A 21,803-nucleotide genomic window follows, 5' to 3' on the forward strand; every position below is an offset into this window, starting at 1 on the left:
ATGAAGATTGATGTTTCATGTGTAGGGATGGCAGTAGTCGTAGACGAGGCGACGGACGTGAAATGTTGCCGTCGCGATCAAGACTCGGTCTCACGGGTTTGGGATCGAGCCAGGATCTCGGTTCGAGCAACGGTGATCTGTACTATAATTCACGACCAGAGGGTCACTGGTCCTATCAACCACCGCCGCCACCGGTTATCACGCACCAGCCGAAACCTTCATCGACGCAACATTTTCAACCATACGAGCGCGGCTATCCGAAGACGTTAGAGAGCTTGGCCGAGAAAGTAAGTATTGCGTGATATTTCACGCGTCGGAATACGGGAATCCTGCGGATCGAGATCCATCAAAATGACAGAGAATATCGCTTGAAGAACAAATCATTTTTCTAATAAAATTTTCTGTTTCAAAATTAGAGAAAGGATTTTTTAATTTTAATATCTAATTGAATCAATAATTTAATAAGTATTAATATATAATACAAATATTTGTTTACAAATATATAAAAAGCAAATAATATTTATTCTATACATTTCTAATTTTAATAAAATAATAATTTTTCATCAATGTATATATTTTTTATTATTTATGATATTAAAAAATTATCTTATTTTAATTATCATAGAATGTGATGATTACATTATTCTTTACAATACTAATTTATTTCTATATTTTCAAAATAGATGTCACTTATGAATCTCGATCCGATGTAGTTCACGCATAGATGTTCTAGACGATGTGGATCGAGCACCATTTCACACCTGTCTGCACCAATTCGATACTCGTTTGCCCTTCACTGTCTCCAATGAACGCTATTTTACGACTGAAAGAAAGTGGTGAACTCGTGGCAATGTCTCGGGACACTTGCTGTCGCGATCTCCGTGTCATTCGGATTATCGGAATTAAGAAGAACAATTCGCAAAGTAACTTCTAATAGCAAGGAAATTTAAAAAATATCAAAACCGCATATCTCACGACAATGAAAATGTCACTCGTATAAAATACTGACTCTTTTTTGTACATTCGTTCCGTGTATCGGATTTCTATTTCGAAGACAAATACGCGAGAATAAATGTCGAGAAAACTAATGTCTCGACAATTTCAACGAATGCATTTCCGAACGACGCGGAGCGTCGCCGATCGGCTCGCGTATCGATCACGTGTTTCAAATGACTAATCGGTTCTATGAATGAATGCTACATTGAAATTAACCAGGATTTTACAAAGGTAAAGATAACCCAAACTCTATCTTGATATCTAGACTTGTGTATGACTGCAATTTTCTGTATAATGCCTCTAATGGACAAGTATATAAATATATTCTCCCTTCCTCTCATGTATATATTTGGCGACGAACGAATGCGCGAGTGCATCCGCCCACGTAAGGCATTTTTAATTTCAATCGTTAAATTCTCACTTCTTAAAAAACGTAATTCAACGTAAATTCTTTCATTCTTTACTGAAATGTACGAGTTTTGGAATATAAAAAAATTGAGATCGTGAAATATGGATAATTAAATATACATTTTGTCAGTACATAATAAAAAAAAAGTAAGCAATTATATATCTCTTTTTCTTCAATAAGTAATCAAAGAAATCACGAAATAGAGAAAAAGAAATAATATATATAATAACGATTTATTAATATAATTATCAAATATATTAAATATAATTAAATAGTTTCTTTTATTATTATTATAAAAATCGTTTGAGATTGAACACTTTGATATTAATAAAGAATTAATAAAAAAAAGTCTTGTATCTTACGGTAGAATAAATCATTCGGTTATAAGATATGTGTTTAAGAGTTAATAAACGAAATGATTGCAGAGGATGTTTAATGGCAAATGAGTGAAATGTTTAGCCGTACTCTCGACGGTGCACCAGTGCATTCGTTTAACGAGTTCTGCCTAGAAAAAGCGTAACACGAATTAACGGATATTTATGTGCGTTCTTAAGCCGTAGAAGTCGCGTACACCTGCCGCTGTTTGCGACGTGAACCCTAACTTTATGTTCCTTGTTGCAAGCTTGCTGTTCGTTTGTTCTTTCGATTGCGTTTTGTGCCTGTGTTCTGGATAACGTTAATCATTGTCATGGCTAGCGTTATCGCGTTCGGTCGATTATCGATTGCTCAGCACTACAAAGTTGTTATAAATTTTAATAATTTCAAAGACTACACTTAAAAATTTTAATTAATGCTTATAATATTGTTAAAAAATTTATATCTATATGTATAATACATAGATCCACATTTTTCTTATGAAATTCACATTTCTCTTAAAATTTTGAATTTTTATGTATTAATCTATTTTTTATCTATTTTTTTATCACACAAATCATATTACAAGCATCAAGTATACATCATAATAAAAGGTAATCGATCGATCATAGGAGATGAGACATTATCGTTGTAATTGCCATTGACTTTCTCAAGAATTTAAATCCCAAAGGTATATATTTATAAAAATTTACAATTATTGACAATACATTACAATTAAAGAAAGAAAGAAAGAAACAAAAGAAAGAAACGAGGATGTTTGCGAGAGTCACGGCGATCAGCAACTTTAAGAAAATCTGTCTAAGGAATTGTCTATCTCAATAAACATCTATGAAGTGTACTCAAAGAATTCGTGCGATCATGCGATTAGGTACACCCTTTCTACACGGGGCCCATGATGCCCTCGAACGGCCGACGTATGTCGAGTGGTGGAATGCAATCAGTCGGTGGCAGATTGTCGGGCCAAACCACGCAGTCGACCCATTACGGCTACGGTCAGCACACCGGAAGCGGAAGGATCATGCCGAGGAGTGGTTCCGACCAGCACCTACCCCGAGTCGATTACACGAGCATCACGACGCCGGCGCGACATACCCTTCTTAGATCTAGCTTGAAATCAGGTCCGTAATGAATTTACCTATCATCGAAGTAACGACTCTTTGCCTCTCTCTCTCCCCCTCCTATCTTCTCCCTTTCTCACTATCTTCCCAGATCTATGTGTACACGGAAATTTTCTTCAATAAGAATTACAACGTTCTCAAATATTTTGTATAGAATACATGTTTATGATTTATTTATTTTTTAACTTATTATTGTAACAACGATGTAATTTATAGAAGTTTTAAAGAAATATGAGATTATATATCGAAAGAATTGGAAAATTTATAGATCAAAATAAGTTAAAACGTGAAGTTGATATTTGATAATAGATGCATGTACTATATATTCTAAGAATTAGCATTATATTGTTATTATAGGTACGTCAGCATTGCGTTATAACCCAAGGTACGGACAGACTGATGTTACATCCGCCGCGCAGAGGCAAGGACAATTCGGCACGTTGACGAGGCGGCATCGACCGTCATTGGACTATGCCTCCGACACCGAGGCTACGTGTTCCAGTTCGCCGAAATCAGCGTATTACTATTATAGGCACAATATGAACAATCCATCTCAAAGCAGCGCCGTGTCACATTTAGCTACCCTATCGAGGTCACAAATCGGTCAGAGTTCCTCAGGTGGGTTGAAACACTTTATCGAGATTGAATTATATTCGCGCTTTCGAAGTTATTTAGACTTAATCGCGATGAATAATACCTTTCTACGGATCAATTTTCAAGGGGTTAAATCAAATAGAGTAGTAAGCATTTAGTTCTTCGACTTATAAGTCTATCAAGTTATAATTGGAGAATCTTATATAGATTTTGGAAATAGAGTTTGCTAATTATAACCATTGAATTGGAACATTGAGAGAACTATATAAACTTATTAATAAACGTTGTACAAATCCACACGAATAACAGAGAATTATACATTCTTAAAGTTGTACATTCGAAACCTCTGGTAGAATTCATTTCTTCTTAAGTCAGAAGATTTTTCCGTAGGTTTAAGATCAAATTCACTACCACGAAGCGGTCGAACGTTGCCCCAGCAGCCTGGTCTCAGGTCGGGTCTCAGCACGGTCGCGTCGGGCCTGATCGATCAAGAGGACAGCGACGGCGCATTATCAGCGCCGGAATTGCCTTCCATCAGACGTGACAGGGGTAAGCGTCAGATAATCGAGACAATAACCGGCAATGCAATCGGTGAAACTGTACTTTACGCGAACTGACCGTCCCGATAAACAGGCAGAATACCGTCCTCACCGAGTGTATTCACGTCGGACGAGTACCGCGCCTGGCTGAGCCGCACGCCAAGTACCAGTGCCCTGTACGAGCAGATCAGGGCGACTACAAGTAGACCACCCCGTTATACATACAGCGCCGAGAATATTCATGCAGCCGTCAATCAGGTAAACGTGAAATAAGCTGAGAGCAGTAAGCTCAGAGCTCCGACAATCGATCGGAGATTTGCTAATTTTGTTATCGCCACGAATAACTACAGAATAGATTTTGCCTTCCTCTTCCTGATAATTTATTATTATACTCGTATATTAGTTTACTCGAATAAGTCCGAAACCAACTTCTTAAGATAAAAATGAATAATAAATAATGTGTCAGAGAGAAATATGCAAAATGTATTTACATGTAAATTTTTCATTTTCTCTTTCAATGTTATCATGCAATCATTAGCTTTATTTATAATTCTTTAAAGGTTTGTTTAATTTAGCAGTATTAATTAAAATTCGATAAATATACAATTATTAGGTGCGCAACTAAGTTCTCGCTGTTATTTTGATGCATATTCATCAAAATAACAGCGAGAACTTAGTTGTGCACCTAATAGATAAAAATCAAACAAAAGGATAAAAATAAATTAATAATCTAAAAGACAATCAAAAAATAAATTTATCTACTTAATTATTATAGCTTTCCGATTTTTCAAATTTAGATGTAGGTTAATTATTATTACTTTTGACAGATTCTCAGATTTAATTTGTAGTTCTATTTTGAACTTAATAATATTAACCAAGCAGACACTTGAAAAGCTATGAATGCATGTTAATGAAGTACTCTGTATTTCTGGTTAATGAAGGGTGACTACGGCAGTTACGGTGCATACAGGCCGCTCTCGACTACGCTTGATCGTTTGTCGACGAGATCGGCCTCGGCTCAACAAGTCAATCTTGCGAATCTGAGAGCGTCAACAGCGATTAGCTCGACATGCCATCGCGGTACAACGAATCCGAGGCCAGCCTCGGTGGCTTCAAGCGCGCGCACATCGCTGGCAGCCCAGAAAGCTTCACTAACAAGCTCCGCGAGCCAACGGGCAACATCGGTCAGAAGGATCAGGAACCTGTTGGATTTGGAGTCAACGAGGAGCATACCTACCCCAACGCCTACCAGAACTCAGGGTCAAATACTGCTAGATATTAATCCTGCGGGTGATTAGACAGTCTATCGCGTATCTGTCTACCGCCTCATTTCGTAAAATTGAGAATATTGAAAGGTTATCTCATTTCACAGAATTCCTCAAATATAAAATAGAGAAGCCACCGACTGTGGGCACTCCGAGCTCGACGAGCTCGATTTTGAGCTCGCTCGGAGAGACGACTGGCGGTGATTTGGCAAGTGGAGTCAGCGGATTGTTATCGGTCCATCTTTTAGCGGGGCGCGGTCTCCGATCGACTACGACCTCATCGGCCGCCACTACACCTTCCACTCCCTCAGGCCAGCCGAATTTAGGTGCGTTAGCTGAAATAATCTATATGCTTGTACGTCGTTTGAGATTGGCAAATGTCAATAAAATAATTATCATACGTTTCTACACTTGCCCCACTCTAATTTCAAACACGTGTAATGTTACAATCTCGAATACAAAAATTTTACGCAATAATACTACGAAATAATTTTGTTTTAATAATTATATATTGATTTGCAAAAACCTACAGCTAGTTGCGGCTTAAGAGACTTGTACTGCGTACTGGAGTGTGACAGGGTGCATAAAGCGCGCACGGTAGTACGAACCGGCGATTTGATGTTTGACTGGGACGAAACCTTCGAGCTGGATCTCGTAGGCAATCGACAGCTGGATCTGCTCGTTTATTCTTGGGACCCACAGTACAGGCACAAACTCTGTTACAAGGGATCAGTGCATTTGGCGAGTCTACTAAAGGAATCGCCAGAACATCAGCTGGCCGTCAAAGTCGAGCCACGTGGCACGATTTATTTAAAACTGCGATACACCGACGCCCAACAAACTTTCCGTCGAAGGGGTTTGCCGGTCATATCCTTAGCTACGAGGGTAGCGCCTCTCTTCGGAGTTGATTTGGATACAGTGGTAAGTTCTCTTTCTTATAATGATTTCTTTACGATGACAAATTATATCAAAAATAAAATTAATATAGACTCCTGAATATAATAACGAAAAAATATATCAATCTTTAATTTTTCAAAATGGTGCAGATTTAATATCTTCTTATAATAATTAATTTGATAACTTATTTAAATCTTAAGATGTAATAACATTTTTTTTGTACTAACTAAATAGGTAAGTCGAGAAACCAAGACTGGTGGAGTTCCCGGTGGAGTTTCTACAGCTTTAGCGATGGGAATTCCAAATGTTCCAATTATTGTATGGCGTTGCGTCGAAGAGGTGGAGAGAAGAGGACTTGACATTATCGGTAAATATCGAACAAATAATACTTTAAAAAAATCGAGTTGTAGGTGTTCATATGTATCCATGACAAAAGCCATTGTTTTATTTCGTGCAATAGGTTTGTACAGACTATGCGGTTCGGCGACTAAGAAGAGGATACTTAGGGAAGCTTTCGAGAGGAATGCACGGTCCGTAAATTTGTCACCCGACAACGTGCCGGACATCAACGTCATTACTGGTAATATACCATAAAATGAGACATAAGAAAAAGCATTCAGAGAAAAATGTGAAGTACCGATTGTAATCGTTTCTTTCAGGTGTACTAAAGGATTATTTACGAGAACTTCCAGAACCTCTCTTCACGAAGTGCCTCTACCAGATGATGGTCGATGCACTGGCTGTTTGTTTGCCGGACGACCCGCAGGGCAATGCTAAGCTTATGTTCAGTATACTAGATTGCTTGCCTAAGGTCAACAGGGTATGTATCTGTAAAATTTTATTTTAAATGCATATTGATTCTAATTAGAAAAAGAGAAATTAAATACAACGAGACTTCACAATCATATTCAGATTTTAATAACGTGTGTTATTGATTGAATAGTGCACGTTGATTTATTTGCTGGATCATTTGGCGATGGTAGTGTCGCAATGCAATAAAATGTCACCGGCAAGCCTCGCCGTTTGTTTCGGCCCGGTATTGATGTTACATTCGGAAGAAAACGGACCTCCACTAGATTTTCAACAACCAATCGCCGTGCTTAAGTATTTGTTGGAGATTTGGCCAGTTAAGTCAGGTAATGTACTCGTTCTTCATGAATCTACGTAAAAGACTTTACTCTTTCGCGAAATTAAGTCAATGATATCGATATATATTTAATTTAATATTGTTCTATTATATTTGGATTTAGTTACTGATGTGCATTAAAAAAAAACATTGGCTAAGAGTCGAGTAATTAGTAGCTAATTTCACAGACAGTTCGGAAGACTTCTTCAGTCGGTTCAACACTTCCTCGAGTTATGCCAGTAGTCGAGCGCAGCAGCAGTCAGCAGCATCTGCAGCAAGCGCAGCAGCAAGTGCAGCAGCAGCTGCAGCAACATGTGCAACTGCAGGGAACATTGGGACGCACAGGGCTGCCTTGGCAGCAGCCACCCTCACTTCATCATCAACCCCAAACTACGGTAGCCGCAGTCCTCGGGCCTTCCATTCGTCCTCCACCACCGGTCAAGCCTCGACAGGTAGGTCGCCAATAATTGTACGTTTCTCGCACGATTCATCGTTGTTGTCCAAGGAATGTTAACCCTAAACAGTGAACGAGCAAGTTCTGGCCTTTTTTTCGTTACGTATGCTTTTCATTGAATTACAAATATTTATAAGATCATTTATCTTAAACTGTCTATGAAAATTTAAATACAGAAAATGTAGACTAGATCACAGTAACTTTAAGAATATACGTGACCAATAATATCTTTATTAAATGGATTAGAAAGAGTGTGTCTCCTCAATACTTTTATGTAAGTAATACATTTTATACTGTTTAGGGTCAACTATATTGATTTTTTGGTTCTCGTGAATTTGCATACTTGCGTAAATTTGCTTGAGCAATTCAAAACTTTGGAACCAGAAGAATCGATTGAGAAGACGCTTGCCAATATATGAATATTTTGAGTATATACTAATTACTAACAAGGTTAGTGACTCAAGTGTTCCTCTCCGATTTTGTGATGAGCTTTGAATATGTTGTTTTTTAGAAAATAAGGGGCACATTCTTTTATACATATTTAGTCTGATAGCGCGAATAGCTTCACGTTCTGAGCGGTTGACTTGTGATCTGTGGATTCGGATTCGATCCCTACATACGCAGTTTTTTCTGCATTTAAAAGAAACCACATTTAAAAAAAATCATCTTGTGTGATTAAAAGCACTAATCATCCCTCGAAAGGCAAACTACCGAGAGTATCTTTGCCATGAAAACCTCTTCTGAAAAAAAGCCGTTCGGATTCGATGTTAAAAACTATTTTTTTTCCATAAAAAAATTGGAAAAAGATAAGTAGAGCTATATAAAAAAGTTTTTTTTTTAATTTGTTCATTATAATTACAAAATACTACTCTTGAGCTACTTTTTCACACACACTAACGTCATGTATTTAGTATAATAATGTAAAAATATATATTGGTATACTTATACAAAATAAAAAAATTTTGTTGATTTTTTACAACTAATTTATTAAGAAAAATATAATGCCAGTATCATATTTCTCTTAACAAATTAGTTGTGAAAAATCGGCAAAAAATTTTTTTGTTATACATCTCTAAATTTTAAATGATTTTAAACTCAGATATTATATTGCTTTTTTTATGTAGCAAAATACAGAGGGGAAACTTAGATTATTGAAATTTTGACTGTTCCTTGAAAGACTAATGATTCACACACAGGATTAATTTCAAACATTTTTTTCTCATTCTTATTCTTCTATTATTTCGACAATAATAGCTTCGAGAATATTGTCGAAATAATAAGAAGAGAAAAGAATTGATTTTTTCGAAGAGGCATTCCACCTTTTAAAAGTGTATTAAGATACGTATAAAAAAATATGTCACTTATTTTTGTCTAGAAAACATTCAAAGCTCATCAAAATCGAAGAAAGATACTTGGTTCCCTTGTAAGTTTTCCTCCATTTTCGCTTCTTCTCACTATGCATATTGAAATGTTGATGAACAGCATGGTAGATAAAGTACCGATTCTATTTCTTTTTCATTCGCTTCGCAAACAACCTCAATCGCGACGCGCTGCCAAAGAATCTACGCTATTTAGTAATTATTGATTCGCCCTGCTTACATATTTTCAATCACGATGAGGTTTCGATCAAAAACCTTCCATTTATCACGAACTCGCAAACATTTTGGCATGTTTCGAGGAGTATGTAATGTTTATAAAATTAGATCATTTGTCAATAATTAGTCATTCTCAAAAATAATTTCAAAAATTGTAATCACATCAGAATAAAAAAAAAATCACATCAGAATAAAAAAAATTACAATATAAACTACTATAATGATTCATATAATTAAGAGAACTTATCCAATTAAACAGAAATTTTTACAAAAAATATTTAGGCTCAGTTCCACAACTGATGATTAACTCTTAACCGAGATTCAACTTGTTTCTTATTTCTTTCCAATTCTAGAATTAGTTCACCGTTAGTTGTGAAACTGGGACCTTAGAGAACAAACTAATTAAAAAAGAACAATTTATTTTTGAGAAACTTTTTCTTTGTCAAGAATAACTTTTATTACTCTGAGAAACATACTTAGTCGAAATGGTTTGTGTTTATCATTTATTATTATTATCATTAATCATTATATGTCGCGATATAAATTTGACAGATTTATGTATATTTCATGTATATCATTTATGCAAAATGCCTTCGTGCATGTCTCAATGTCATTTCTGTACCTCTCACGGGCATATATTGGGGATATGATTTCTATTTTGTGTATATAGTTTCGACGTCATTCCTATTATAATAACAATTTACGTTGTCTTCTTTATCTTTTTTCGTTTGGGCACGTATTCTTCAGAGCAAGCGCAAATTGCCGGCTCTACCAAACCGCTGACAGCACAGAGACGCCGCTTCTTGCACAGGTATCATCGTTATTATCGTTTTCATTATCGTGTACATCCGCCTTTAGTTCGTTGTCACATGCATGGCCCGATTCAGATATCAGAGAAACATTCATCATTTATGTAACTCTCTCATTCTACCTTCATGCCATCACGTTTTATACGATCTAAATGTCGCCAACATGCCGAGTATTTGTAAATACTTTTCTACGTTGATACAGCACATATTTTTGCGTATGCTCACAATTGCATTCTACTTCTACGACTGTCTGGTATTCGCGAAATTACGCAAAGCTGACTTGAAAACGATTTCGCAGAACTATGTATTAAAAATTTTCTTTGAAGAAACATATTAGATTTCATTCGCAATATAAGTCAATTTTTGTTTGAAAAATATAAGAATGAAATTGCAGTTTAGAAGAATTTTTGATGGTATAGATCCCTATATACAAGTTTTATATATTATTGAACTTACAGTTGGGAACTATCCTTCCGTAATACGTAATCCAGAGAATATATATACAGTGTCATCCAGGAAGTTGTGATCAAGTGTTTCGAACATTTCAAGAAATTGTTTAAAAATATATTATTTTTAGTAGATGAAAAAATTATATTAATTATTTAACTTTCGGTAATAAACAAGCTGTAAACATTTATTTTTATACATATAAATTTTATGCTCTCTTCTTTCTCTTCATTTCTTCTTTTTTATTATATCATAAAGTTCGAAACGTCTGATCAATCTTTATGAATTGAACAACCGTATCCAGCGTCGAGCACGACTAACCGACGCACCTTGACGGTGGGTACATTTTGTTCGCGCAGGTGATAGTCTCGTCTCCCGGTTCACCTAGCAGCGAGGAGTCAGAGGCCTCGCCAGAGCCGATTAACAAGAGCCTCCTGGGCAGTTTGGGATATGAAAAGAGCGACGAGACGACGACGACGACGACGACAACGACATCTAGTACGTCGGGCGGCATCGGCGTCGGCGCCGGTGCGGGCGTTGGCGTCGAGCAGGTGACACCTACAAGCAGCGTTGACACCGAGGAGGGTAATCCCCAGCATCCTGAGGAGGGCGAGAAGGGCGTCGAGGGTGACGTCGAAGCGAGCGATGACGATCGACATCAGCATATACCCAAGACGCACTAATTGTGACCCCCGTCATCGCGCGAGTGTGCGTAGCAAGTAACGGAGAGGCCACGGAGACGACGATTCCTCAAGAATGCAGACAAATTTGAGAGCTGCTTCATCAATTCGTACGTGTAGTATTGACAGAAGAACAAGCCGAAAGTTGAACCGGCTCGGAAAATAAACCGAATTTGCAGAAAGCGACTTAGTTAATTTCATTAAAATTGTTAATTTTGTAGGGTCATTTCATAAATATTCTCGAGTTTTCAGGGCTGAAATCGTTTAGCTCTAAATAACGAGATAGGATGAGCATGTTAAAGTGATCTGGACGAAAGTCTCGCACGGTGCTATTCGATTCATAAGGATCTTCGTTACGTACCCCAAAGAGTTACGGTAGTCGATTGATTCCAGTTTATTATGTTGGATATGCTTGCTCGCGAGGAAAAGTTAAAGTTAAATGAAAAAAGAGCAAAAAAAAAAGAGGAAAAAGCAGATAGAGAAATGATCTAGCTCGATCAGAGAAAGAGTGTTATTACATTATGATGGAGCTCTGCTACGTATAAGTGAAATAACTATAGTGATAGTAATTTCTCCCTCGAATGTTACGTCTGGATTTATCGCCTCTTCTAATCGAAATTAAATTTCGTAAGAAATAAAATGCGATACGTAAGTACTATTACTGTATGTAATTAAATATAGCTGTAAAATGAAAGCGCTACGAAGACGGTCGAGCAACCAAACGAAGAGGCGTGGATACTATGATCGTTACTCGTCGTAGGAAGATGAATCAGGAACCGATATCGTTCTGCCAGAAGGGACTTGGACCGAAGACTAGTACTGTAAGGAGTTAAAGACAATTTATGTTACATCACTGCTGGGAAAGCGAGTCAAATAATTCAAACACTGCACATTCAATTCTCCATCACGTCACAGGAGTTTCTCCGAGAACACGTAATGGCCTTTCAAATAATGGTCTCTCGAAGCAGATGTTAGATCGCAGATGGATTCATCACGCATACCTTGCCTTCGATGCCCTTTTCCGGGCCACTAAGGGGGAGGAAAAAGAAGAGAAGAAGAAAAGAACGTTGTCCCTCCGCGTCGTCATCGTCGACATTACTAACATCAACACGATCCACATGAATACACAACACACAGAACTTAAGCAAGCCGATCAACAAAGAGAGGCGCACGTGACATACATAATAATCAGTTTATATGCGATATACTATATATACATATTATATATACATACGTAGACTAGTCACGATATTACGTGTGTGCTTTTGATAAAAAACTATTACTTGTAGCATTAGCTAGCTCTCGTATACAGAAACAAAAAAGATACATGAACAAACAAACTGATAAACAAACAAACAGCTAAACTAGATATACATAATATACATAAAAATGTTATACATACGTTGGAGAAGAGGGAAGGGCGAGGACATGGCGGCGTTTCTATATGTCGACAATAGGCGGATTCGTTTGGACATGTTGCGTATAGATATAGTATCGGGCAATCAACTGGCTATTGTATCAATACCGGGCGATCAATTGTCCGAGATTGGGTCACGAATGGTTAGAGGAGGTGATGCAGGGAAGAAGAAGCCGCGGGAAGAACTGACCGAAAATGATAATAATTACGAGTAAACAGAGAGAAAATGCTACGAATAATTACCTATACTTTTAAAAAGGGAACGTAAAAATGAGTAAAAAATAGCCAGTATTATTATACGTTTAAAGCTGTAAAACGACGATCGAACGAGAGGAAGAGTGCGAGAGTGAGCAAATGAGAGCGCGAAAGAAGGGAGAGACGCGCGAATGGATTAATATTAAGATAACAAACGATTAGGTGAAAAAAGGAGAATTAAATGTAGACGCAGCCGTCGTCGCCGTGATTGTTGGGAACGATCGAGCGACGATGAAATCACGCACTACAATCCGAAGCGAAGCCACGAGGCGCCGATCGTAACTAATTCTCATAGTTATCGCTGTAATACATCGTTATCGCATGATCTCGCTCGTGGCTTGGTTCGTGGTGAAGAAAAAGAAGCATTGTAATCAGTATAAACACGCACGTATAAATAGATATTATACACATCCGCGTAATCACATCTTTCCGCACAGTTAGCGTTATCGCGCGAGAATATTTAAGGGTTTAGGGCGAAGGGCAAGTCGACGGGGCGAGAGGAGACGGAGAGAGGGGTAAAGTTTTAATTGAAGTAGCCGCGAAATCGAGACTAATTGTATAGCTGAATGTAACGTGTACATATATACGTATACATATACGAGTCGCAATCCTAGCTGTATTTCCAGCCCCCAGACTGTGTGAATGTCGTTCGATGTGCTTGCGTGCGTACGTGTGATGTGCGTGCCTGCGTGCGAGTGAATGCCGGGTACCGAGGTGTCCTCTTTCATTTCCCCGCAGATTTAAGAATGAATTTTTCAAAGAAGCGAAAATTCCTCTTCGCAAAAATAGAGTCCGCGAGCAAAAGTCAATCGCGATTCCTTCGTTTTTCCTGTTTTCGAAATATTAATTAATACTTCTCTCTGAACTAAAATTATTGGCAGGATTATATTTTCGCTATGAATTATTGCTCACGAGAATCAAATAAAATATATATTAAGTACGATCTATTTTCACAATGTTGCGAATTTCCAAGTACTTTGTTTATAGATATCATAAGTTTGCAATTTATGTCCTCGATTTACGTCAATTTTTTTCAATTGTAAATCTTGCTCCGATACTGTGCGATATTTTGATTAACCTTCGTTCATTTTCGCAGGTGTCCCAAGTGTGTTTTTAAATTAGAATGACTCACATCAGATTAAGGTGTCAATTAGTTCCTATCGTCTCTACTCGCTCGTAGAGGAATTGAATAGTGACTTTAAATAAAATAAATGCAAACCATATTGTCATTTATCGTATGACATATTAACGTTACCTTACCTTAGCGTTCACAGCATAGTAGAAAGGAAATTGTGTGTATCATATGTATTATTTTATAAATGTGGTTCAATCGATGTTCGCGTCCTTGATGAGAAATCTTTAATATGACTTACAATATTGCTTGTGCTTCAGAATCATACATTCTATCATTATATACATTTGTAGGCTTATACACACATGAAGACCCATATGAGGTCTTTTGGTTTTTCAATATGATCGACTTAATACATCGTGAAGGGATGCAGACACAAAGATGGTATCCAGTGTTCCTCGCCGTCCTGATTTTAGTAATAAATTGATTATATAAGAGACAGACAAACAGAGAGAGAGAGAGAGAGAGAGAGAGAGAGAGAGAGAGAGAGAGAGAGAGAGAGAGAAAGAGAATGAGAGTATGTTCAACTATTATACGCGAAAACACACTGCCGCAATTTTATATAATTGACTGTTGTTATACCTATACCTACGTACATATATATTATATACATTATATACATACACATTATATATATATACATATTACTCAAGACTTAACGAGCCGCGATACGTGTCGCTCGGAAGGAGTCCAGGATATGGCCAGTGAATTAATTTAAGATAGTTTATATCCGTTGACGCGGATTCTTAATCTAAAATTAATTAAAATCTTTCAATGGCGGCGAGAGTCACGTTTAGTCTTTATTAAAATTTACAGAAATTCTGAGACGATGCGTTTCTATAAAGTATAGATATCTAAGATACTAGATATCTAAATATCCAAAACGATCTTCAGATTTCTGTATTTACCGAGAAAAAAACATTGTCTATAAGAATATCCAAGAATATCTAACGATATTTAAGATAATTATTATATGTGTGCCTGTATAAATTTGCAACTATCGATGAAACATTACAAAGTATAAGGTGTGCAATTTTTCGTGAGTTTCTCCCCTTCGACGAAGAGAAAACGTGACAAACGCGGCCGGAGGATCGGCAGGATAACGGAAGCTTAGGGGATATTACTCATAGGGATCTTCGTACGTCCCATATATACGCAATAAATGGTAATGTAATAATTTTTCCGAAATATATCCCTCTGTTCGTGCGCGCCATAGACTGGATGTAACACGAGGTCCTTCGAGAGTCCTCGTATCGCTCGTGCAGAATAACCCCTTGGTCAAATTGAGCTAAGCAAAGAAACAGGAAACGCCAAACAAACGCAGTAAATCGTGCTCTCGACTTTCCCACACAATCGCGATCCCCACACTTTATTTATCATTTTTCTCCCCTTCGTATCTCTTCCTTCAATAAGAAACGATAGATAGGAAACAGAGAATGTTCCGATCTCGCGCTATTGATTGGTCACGTTGGACAGTCGAATCTAGTCTCTCATTATGAATTCGCAGACGATTTGCAAAATCGGATTTAAAAAGTTGAATGAATACGAAAGAAACAGGTTATGAAATGGCAAAGAATGAAAAGATACGCGTAACAACAAAATTTGCGGGGAAAGAAAAAAAAGTCAGTTAAGAACGCTCGAGAGTCGCGTTAGAAATTCGCAGGACTTGCTTACGATTATGTGAGACATAGGTGTCAAATGATAGAAAAATGGAACAATGAACGAGCAAGGGGCATAATGTCGATATACAAATATAATTTTTTAACCTGCTCGCATTACCTGATTCTCTCGTGCAATCGCATTTCATTGATCGACAAATTATTATTATTACTTACAAAGAAATTCGCGTTAAAAGGATCCAGAGACTTGTATATTCGATTTTAGAATTCGTCTCGATTGAATGGTTTTGCAAGCACGTTTATATAAGGATTTTTATATATGTATATATATATATATATATATTAGATATAGTTTCTTTTTTATGCTATAAATCAATAATCGCGATATATATATATAAAGAACACAGTTTTATCGACAATTTTTGAAAATTTTTTATAAAATCTGTCATAAAATTTTTTCTTTAACAAAATTTTAATTAAATGTAATGACAAAAGTATGATAATAATAATTTATTATTTTATTTTCATTTTTTAGGCAGATTAATATAATTACATTAGAACTTATTTAGCAATTAATTTATTCTAAGTGTATCAGTTTATTATTTTTAAGAAACGCAAAAATTTTTAACTATGCAAATTGATTTTTCGCTGTAAGAGACGGAGCGCACAAGTTAAAATATTTCTAACTTAATAATATACTATTGCTATTGCACATATATTGTTTGTAAATTACATATATAACCGCACGCGATATTAATAATTATAATACATTATAAGATATTCTCGAACATTAATATGTCGTACATACAAGTCTACTGGATCTTGGGATATTAGCATTTACATATAAATATATATACGATGGACCACGTTTGTCATACTGAAACGTTTCTAAAAAACAAAGAGAGATAAGGACAGAAAGAAAAAGAGAAAGAAAGAAAAACTAAAAATTTTTTCATGATTTTTCTATGAGTTAGAAGCAAAACGTAGCGGGGCGCATCGGTTTTTCTTCCGCGCTCCGACCACCATAAATTTCGTACATAAATGAGCTATCATTATCGAACTTTCTATATCTAACACTTGTACATTATACATATAGTTTTAGCTGTTTCCCAAAGTCATCGAATCGTCGCGAGGTTGACAAATGTTATATCTGCACAATCGATCGTTTATAAAAGATGCGGAAGAATTTATTGTGTCAATCGAGTCCTTCCGATTTCTTTAAAAATTATCGATTGAGTCCTTCCGATTCCATCCAAACAAACGGGATCGTTTACGATCGGCAGAGGATTAATATTCAGTAGCTTTATTAAAAAAAGAAATTTAGAGAGAATTCTAATAAACGCGGATGAATCAATCGCGAATGCGGTTAAGCCTCCGATGAGAAAAAAAAGGTATTTTGCAACGATCATTGTCGCGTATCTTTAGTTTCGATAATAACGGTATCTTCGAGAAATCCCATGTATAACTTGAACCGCAAAATTTTTGAAATCTGAGAAAAATCCAAAAAAATCGCCAATGCCTCCGATTTTTTTCGCGTCGGAAAATAATCGACAGGGAGCGACACTTGAAAGAAAACCTCGGGACGATTTTTAGCACAGGTTGGCTACGATTTACGTTGCTCTTCCTTCGTTCTTCCGGATGCCAGGCGATTCGCGGAGAATATTTTCCGTACGCCGAAGATACGCGAGAAGATCGCGGAAGAGTCGAATTTCTCGAGTCACCGATCGCGACGCGACATGTGTAGAGAATGTTAGCGTTGTAAATAGTCGCCGGAAAAGTAAAGCAGAAAAAAAGAATGTAATAATGTACTGTCATTCCTTTTTGGTGCTCAATGACCTTGAACAGATAATAATAGCTAATAGTTGGAATATTAATGATAAGCGTATAACCATCCCATCTCGCTGTCGACGCAATCGCATTCAGTTTTATGTCGAAGGAAATTGAATTGCGACGGTGAAAACGCAATACGTACGGATATCCTTTGCATTAAATGTATATCAAATATTTATTAACCATTGTATCAAATATTTCCAAGTTATCACAGTTACATTTTCTGGAAATGTTTTCAGTATCATTTCTAATCTTTTCTAATTGTTGTATTTTAGCATTAATATTAACACATGCAAATTTAAAATTTTCACGATTGGAACTAACAATATTCCTTGTGCAATTACGCAGTGACGCGGAAAAGTATCACGTTTTCACCTTCCCACGGAAATTTCTCTCAAGCTTGAGAAAAGCCGAGGTGACGTTCCTTTCCCTGAGAGAAGCGTTTCTCGAGATACGAGACGCTGTACATAATAGCGATAATAATAATTTACATAATCGCGAAGCGCAATTCTCGGGAGAGTTTCGTGCATGAAAGGAGGAGGTCGAGGAGGGATGCGAAGACGCTGCTTGTAAATAATGAATTTCAGTTTCAGTTGTCACGTGAATAAGATTTTAATCGCGTACACGCAACACGATTTTGGAGAGGAAGCGGGACACACACACACACACACATACACACGTATATATACATATATACATACACGCGCGCGCGCATACACACACGTCATGTATATGTACACCTGTATTTTCGAGCGTAGCTTTTCTCGTGTTGTACTTATCGAAATATGTATATCATTCGAAATCGCTCCGAACACACATATCCCATCTAGGATGCATCCTACTTAGGCAAACGTGTGAGTTGTAGATAATTGTGGATAATGCCGAGGAGATCATCAAACGATGCTCCGAACGTGATGGTTACGTATATAAAATCACACAAAACATTAATGTTGACTAATACTTTATCTTACTTTGAAAATTACAGTGATATACTTATTCAATAAAGTTATGAGAGTCATCTTGTCTTTTTTATTTCACTTTTATATAAAGTAATATATCCAATATTATTAAACATTTATACATAACTAAGCTGAAAGCCGTACGAAGGATATTTATATCAAGATTTCTTTATAAAAATTTAAAAGTGCAATTAACAATGCAAAGTCTTAATTCGAATAGTTTAAACAATGTAAAACCATCCCCGTTCGAAGTAACGTTTCTTAGGATTTTTCTCACAGTTGATGTGAGAATGAAATAATCGAATGGATCGTCTGGTCGTTTCCACCTTTTATTGAGCAGGGGCATCATTAGATTATAGGGTTACCCTAAAGCTTTCATCGTCCTACATATCATAGGGAAACAAAGAGGAAAGACATGTTTCTTTTTCTAGACAAAGAAAAATAGATGGGCCTATACGAACATAAAAGAGAATTTGCGAGCCCTCGATATGCCGTGATTTGTATTTAGGATTGTGAGAAGATGGAGAGCGAGCGAAAGGTGCGTTAGGGATAAAACAAATAAAACAAAATGGGCCTCACAATTGTATTAACTGTTAGAGAAGAGAATTGCGTTTCGTACGATCGAAACGAACGAAAAACACGCTTTTAGAATTAGTCGCAGCTTCGACCTAGACCCGACAGTTAATCGGGAAGCACGTCTTGTACCTTGAACAAAAATTTCCTACTTTTATTTTCTTGCTACGTAGTATCTTCTTATTCTATTTTGTTTTTTTTTTCATCTACCAAGCAGTAGAGAAGGCGTAGATGTGACGTGCAAAACTTGGTGATTAACTAACATTTATAAATTTTGTTCATCAAGAAAAATTTTATGAAAAGCTGCAACCACTGGAATCTTTAATAATAAAAATACTTATTCTTTTTCTAAAATGGAATCCCTTTTTTAAAAATTAGCTTGTCTAATTTAATCTTTAAAGAAAGGACAGTCAGGCACCTACTTGCAGTATTAAAATTATATCAGAAGACAAATTTCCGCAAGCCAATTTTTGCACATTGACCCTACGATCAAAATCCTACTACATTATCAGACATCAACAATGACGCAGAAATTAATGCCGCGGCCGAATTTCTACATACTCTTGCGATGTAAAATGCGAATTGGACTTATTGTTAAATCGAGAGCCAGTACAAATAAAATTCTAAATTATGTCATTAACTTTAATCGGCGCCGATCTTCGTTTTCGTTTCCACGCTTCATCCAGCACGTAGCTCGCACAAATCTACGACTTCCAGTTTACGTGACGGAACCGAGCATGTAACCGTTTCGACGATCGGAAATTTCTACTTCACTTACTTCTTCCAGTTTTATAAGAAAACAAGCGCGGAAAATCCAGAAAAATAAAATAATTCGTTCGACGTTCCGCGAGGACGAGCGTCATCTTCGCGCGATTGGCGACGATCCTCCATTCTTCGACCGTGTCATTGCTTGTTTCGCGAAAACATCACTTTTCGCTGCAGTCATTTTCATATAATCTTTCCCATACCTGCTGCGCTGTATGAATCGCTGCATTGTTTAGCCGCATTAAACAGATATAAGACACAGAGACGCGTTCGTTCTCCCGTAGACCCTTTATATCATTGCGTGCATCATTGCGAACAATATCATTATCGATCATAATCGCGCGAAGAAGAAAGAGGGGGAAAGATTGATTATTCTTAGTGCTTAGAGACAAGCCTGTAAACTCTCTGTTAGTCGAAACTCAAAGATATAGTGCGAATGTGCAACCACAATTACTAAATGTATCATACACTGACTACTGAAGGGAAATATGCAAGACGTTAATTACCGTCGAAGATCTAAGACTATTTTCGATCGATCCTTCCTATTCGCATACTCGTAATTCAAGTTTTTCTTTTCACTCAAGTCGCGGCAAGTGTGACGGAAAATAAGAAATGACCAAAAATGAGAGAGTAGCTTAACGATAAGTACAATAATACAATAAATAATCAGAAGTATCGGGGATTGCAAAATAGAATTATTTTCTATATAATTAGAAATATTCTGAAAATTAAAGATATCCTGTTTTTTACTATAACTCTTTTTATTAACTAACGGTAAATTATATCATGAAAATATACAAAAAGAAACTCAATTAATTACGAGTAAAACTGATTAATAATATATTGCAAACGGATACAAATTCGTTAAATTTAAGTAACAACGTCATCAAATTCTTTTATATCAAATATATCAGATTGCTAATTATATCAGTTGTAATAATTATACGGAATACAAGAATGATATATGTACGCTACCAAGATTGTAATCACGAAAAACGATTTGAAGTAAATCATGGTAATCGGCGAGTAATCGACGTCTACGAGACTAAACGACTATAGTTGTTAATATTGAAAGAGCGAAAGGTAGAGAATGCATCTGATGAGAGAATGCGGGACAGATGGTGAAGTAAGAGTGATCGCGAGAGAAAAAAAAGGGGAAGAATACATATAAAAACAGAAATAAAACCGAATGACTGGACGATTAAATCGTTCTATGAATTGAAAATTCTAACTCTACAAATATATTTATGATGGAGAGAGAAAAGACAGAAGTGGAGAGCGAAAAGGAAGCGAAACGGAAGAATACAATAGAAGCGACAGTAAAAAATGCAAGAGATATAGATATAAATATATAAATACAAAAAAAATATGAGGAAGGTATAAATATGACGAAGAATAAAAAACGGGGACAGGGAGAGAGAAAGTGAAACAAAAGTAAAGTAAAAAGAAAGATACTCGACGAGGTACTAGAAAATGATGGTGCAACCATGAACAAGTATATCTATCAGTATTTATGCAGTAATCGAGAACTATCGTCGCGACTTAGATAAATATTATTGCCAGCATTTAATAATTTTACTTGAATCTTCTAATCGAAACTGCAGCATTAAAGGTATACAAAAAGGGGCGAGAAAGGCAGAGAAAGAGAAGGAGAGGGAAAAGGCGAAGATATATATGCGTGTAAAGATGGCTGAAAAGCGAGAGCGAGTGGGGCGAACGAAGAATCGTAATAAAGAGAGAAAAAAGAGAACGACTATCGTTGATCGCTATATCAAGCAAGTAGATGTATATTTAAAAGTAAATGAAAAAAAATAGTAGCGTGTCGGTATATTAGCATTATAATTGCGAGGATGCGTCGCCGCGTCTCATGCCAGATCATTGGCCGCTTATGCGAACCGATAATACGTGAGAAAGAAAGAGAAAATATGAAAATTCACTATCTGAAAGTT

At 36.5% G+C, this 21,803-nt stretch overlaps 1 protein-coding gene across 16 annotated transcripts in view; it reads left to right on the forward strand.

Moving 5' to 3' along the window:
• The window catches only part of RhoGAP100F (Rho GTPase activating protein at 100F), a 78,171-nt gene extending 56,667 nt beyond the window's left edge, over positions 1-21,504 (forward strand). For 11 of the 16 annotated variants that reach the window (XM_087412640.1, XM_087412629.1, XM_087412633.1 and 8 more), the window contains 14 exons: positions 26-287; positions 2,649-2,898; positions 3,256-3,516; positions 3,883-4,041; positions 4,126-4,289; positions 4,973-5,321; positions 5,404-5,622; positions 5,829-6,217; positions 6,428-6,560; positions 6,654-6,773; positions 6,853-7,013; positions 7,137-7,329; positions 7,512-7,771; positions 10,984-21,504. In XM_087412640.1, the coding sequence (XP_087268766.1) occupies positions 26-287; positions 2,649-2,898; positions 3,256-3,516; positions 3,883-4,041; positions 4,126-4,289; positions 4,973-5,321; positions 5,404-5,622; positions 5,829-6,217; positions 6,428-6,560; positions 6,654-6,773; positions 6,853-7,013; positions 7,137-7,329; positions 7,512-7,771; positions 10,984-11,307 (3,244 nt within the window). In that variant the 3' untranslated portion in view covers positions 11,308-21,504. Of the gene's footprint in view, positions 1-25; positions 288-2,648; positions 2,899-3,255; positions 3,517-3,882; positions 4,042-4,125; positions 4,290-4,972; positions 5,322-5,403; positions 5,623-5,828; positions 6,218-6,427; positions 6,561-6,653; positions 6,774-6,852; positions 7,014-7,136; positions 7,330-7,507; positions 7,772-10,115; positions 10,180-10,983 lie in introns of all 16 variants that reach the window. The other 5 variants (XM_087412658.1, XM_087412660.1, XM_087412662.1 and 2 more) reach the window with 5 other exon arrangements.
• Positions 21,505-21,803: the final 299 nt, after the last annotated feature.

This window comes from Acromyrmex echinatior, chromosome 1 (assembly GCF_024713525.1).
Source record: "Acromyrmex echinatior isolate Ae372 chromosome 1, ASM2471352v2, whole genome shotgun sequence".
NCBI classification, from domain to species: domain Eukaryota; kingdom Metazoa; phylum Arthropoda; class Insecta; order Hymenoptera; family Formicidae; genus Acromyrmex; species Acromyrmex echinatior.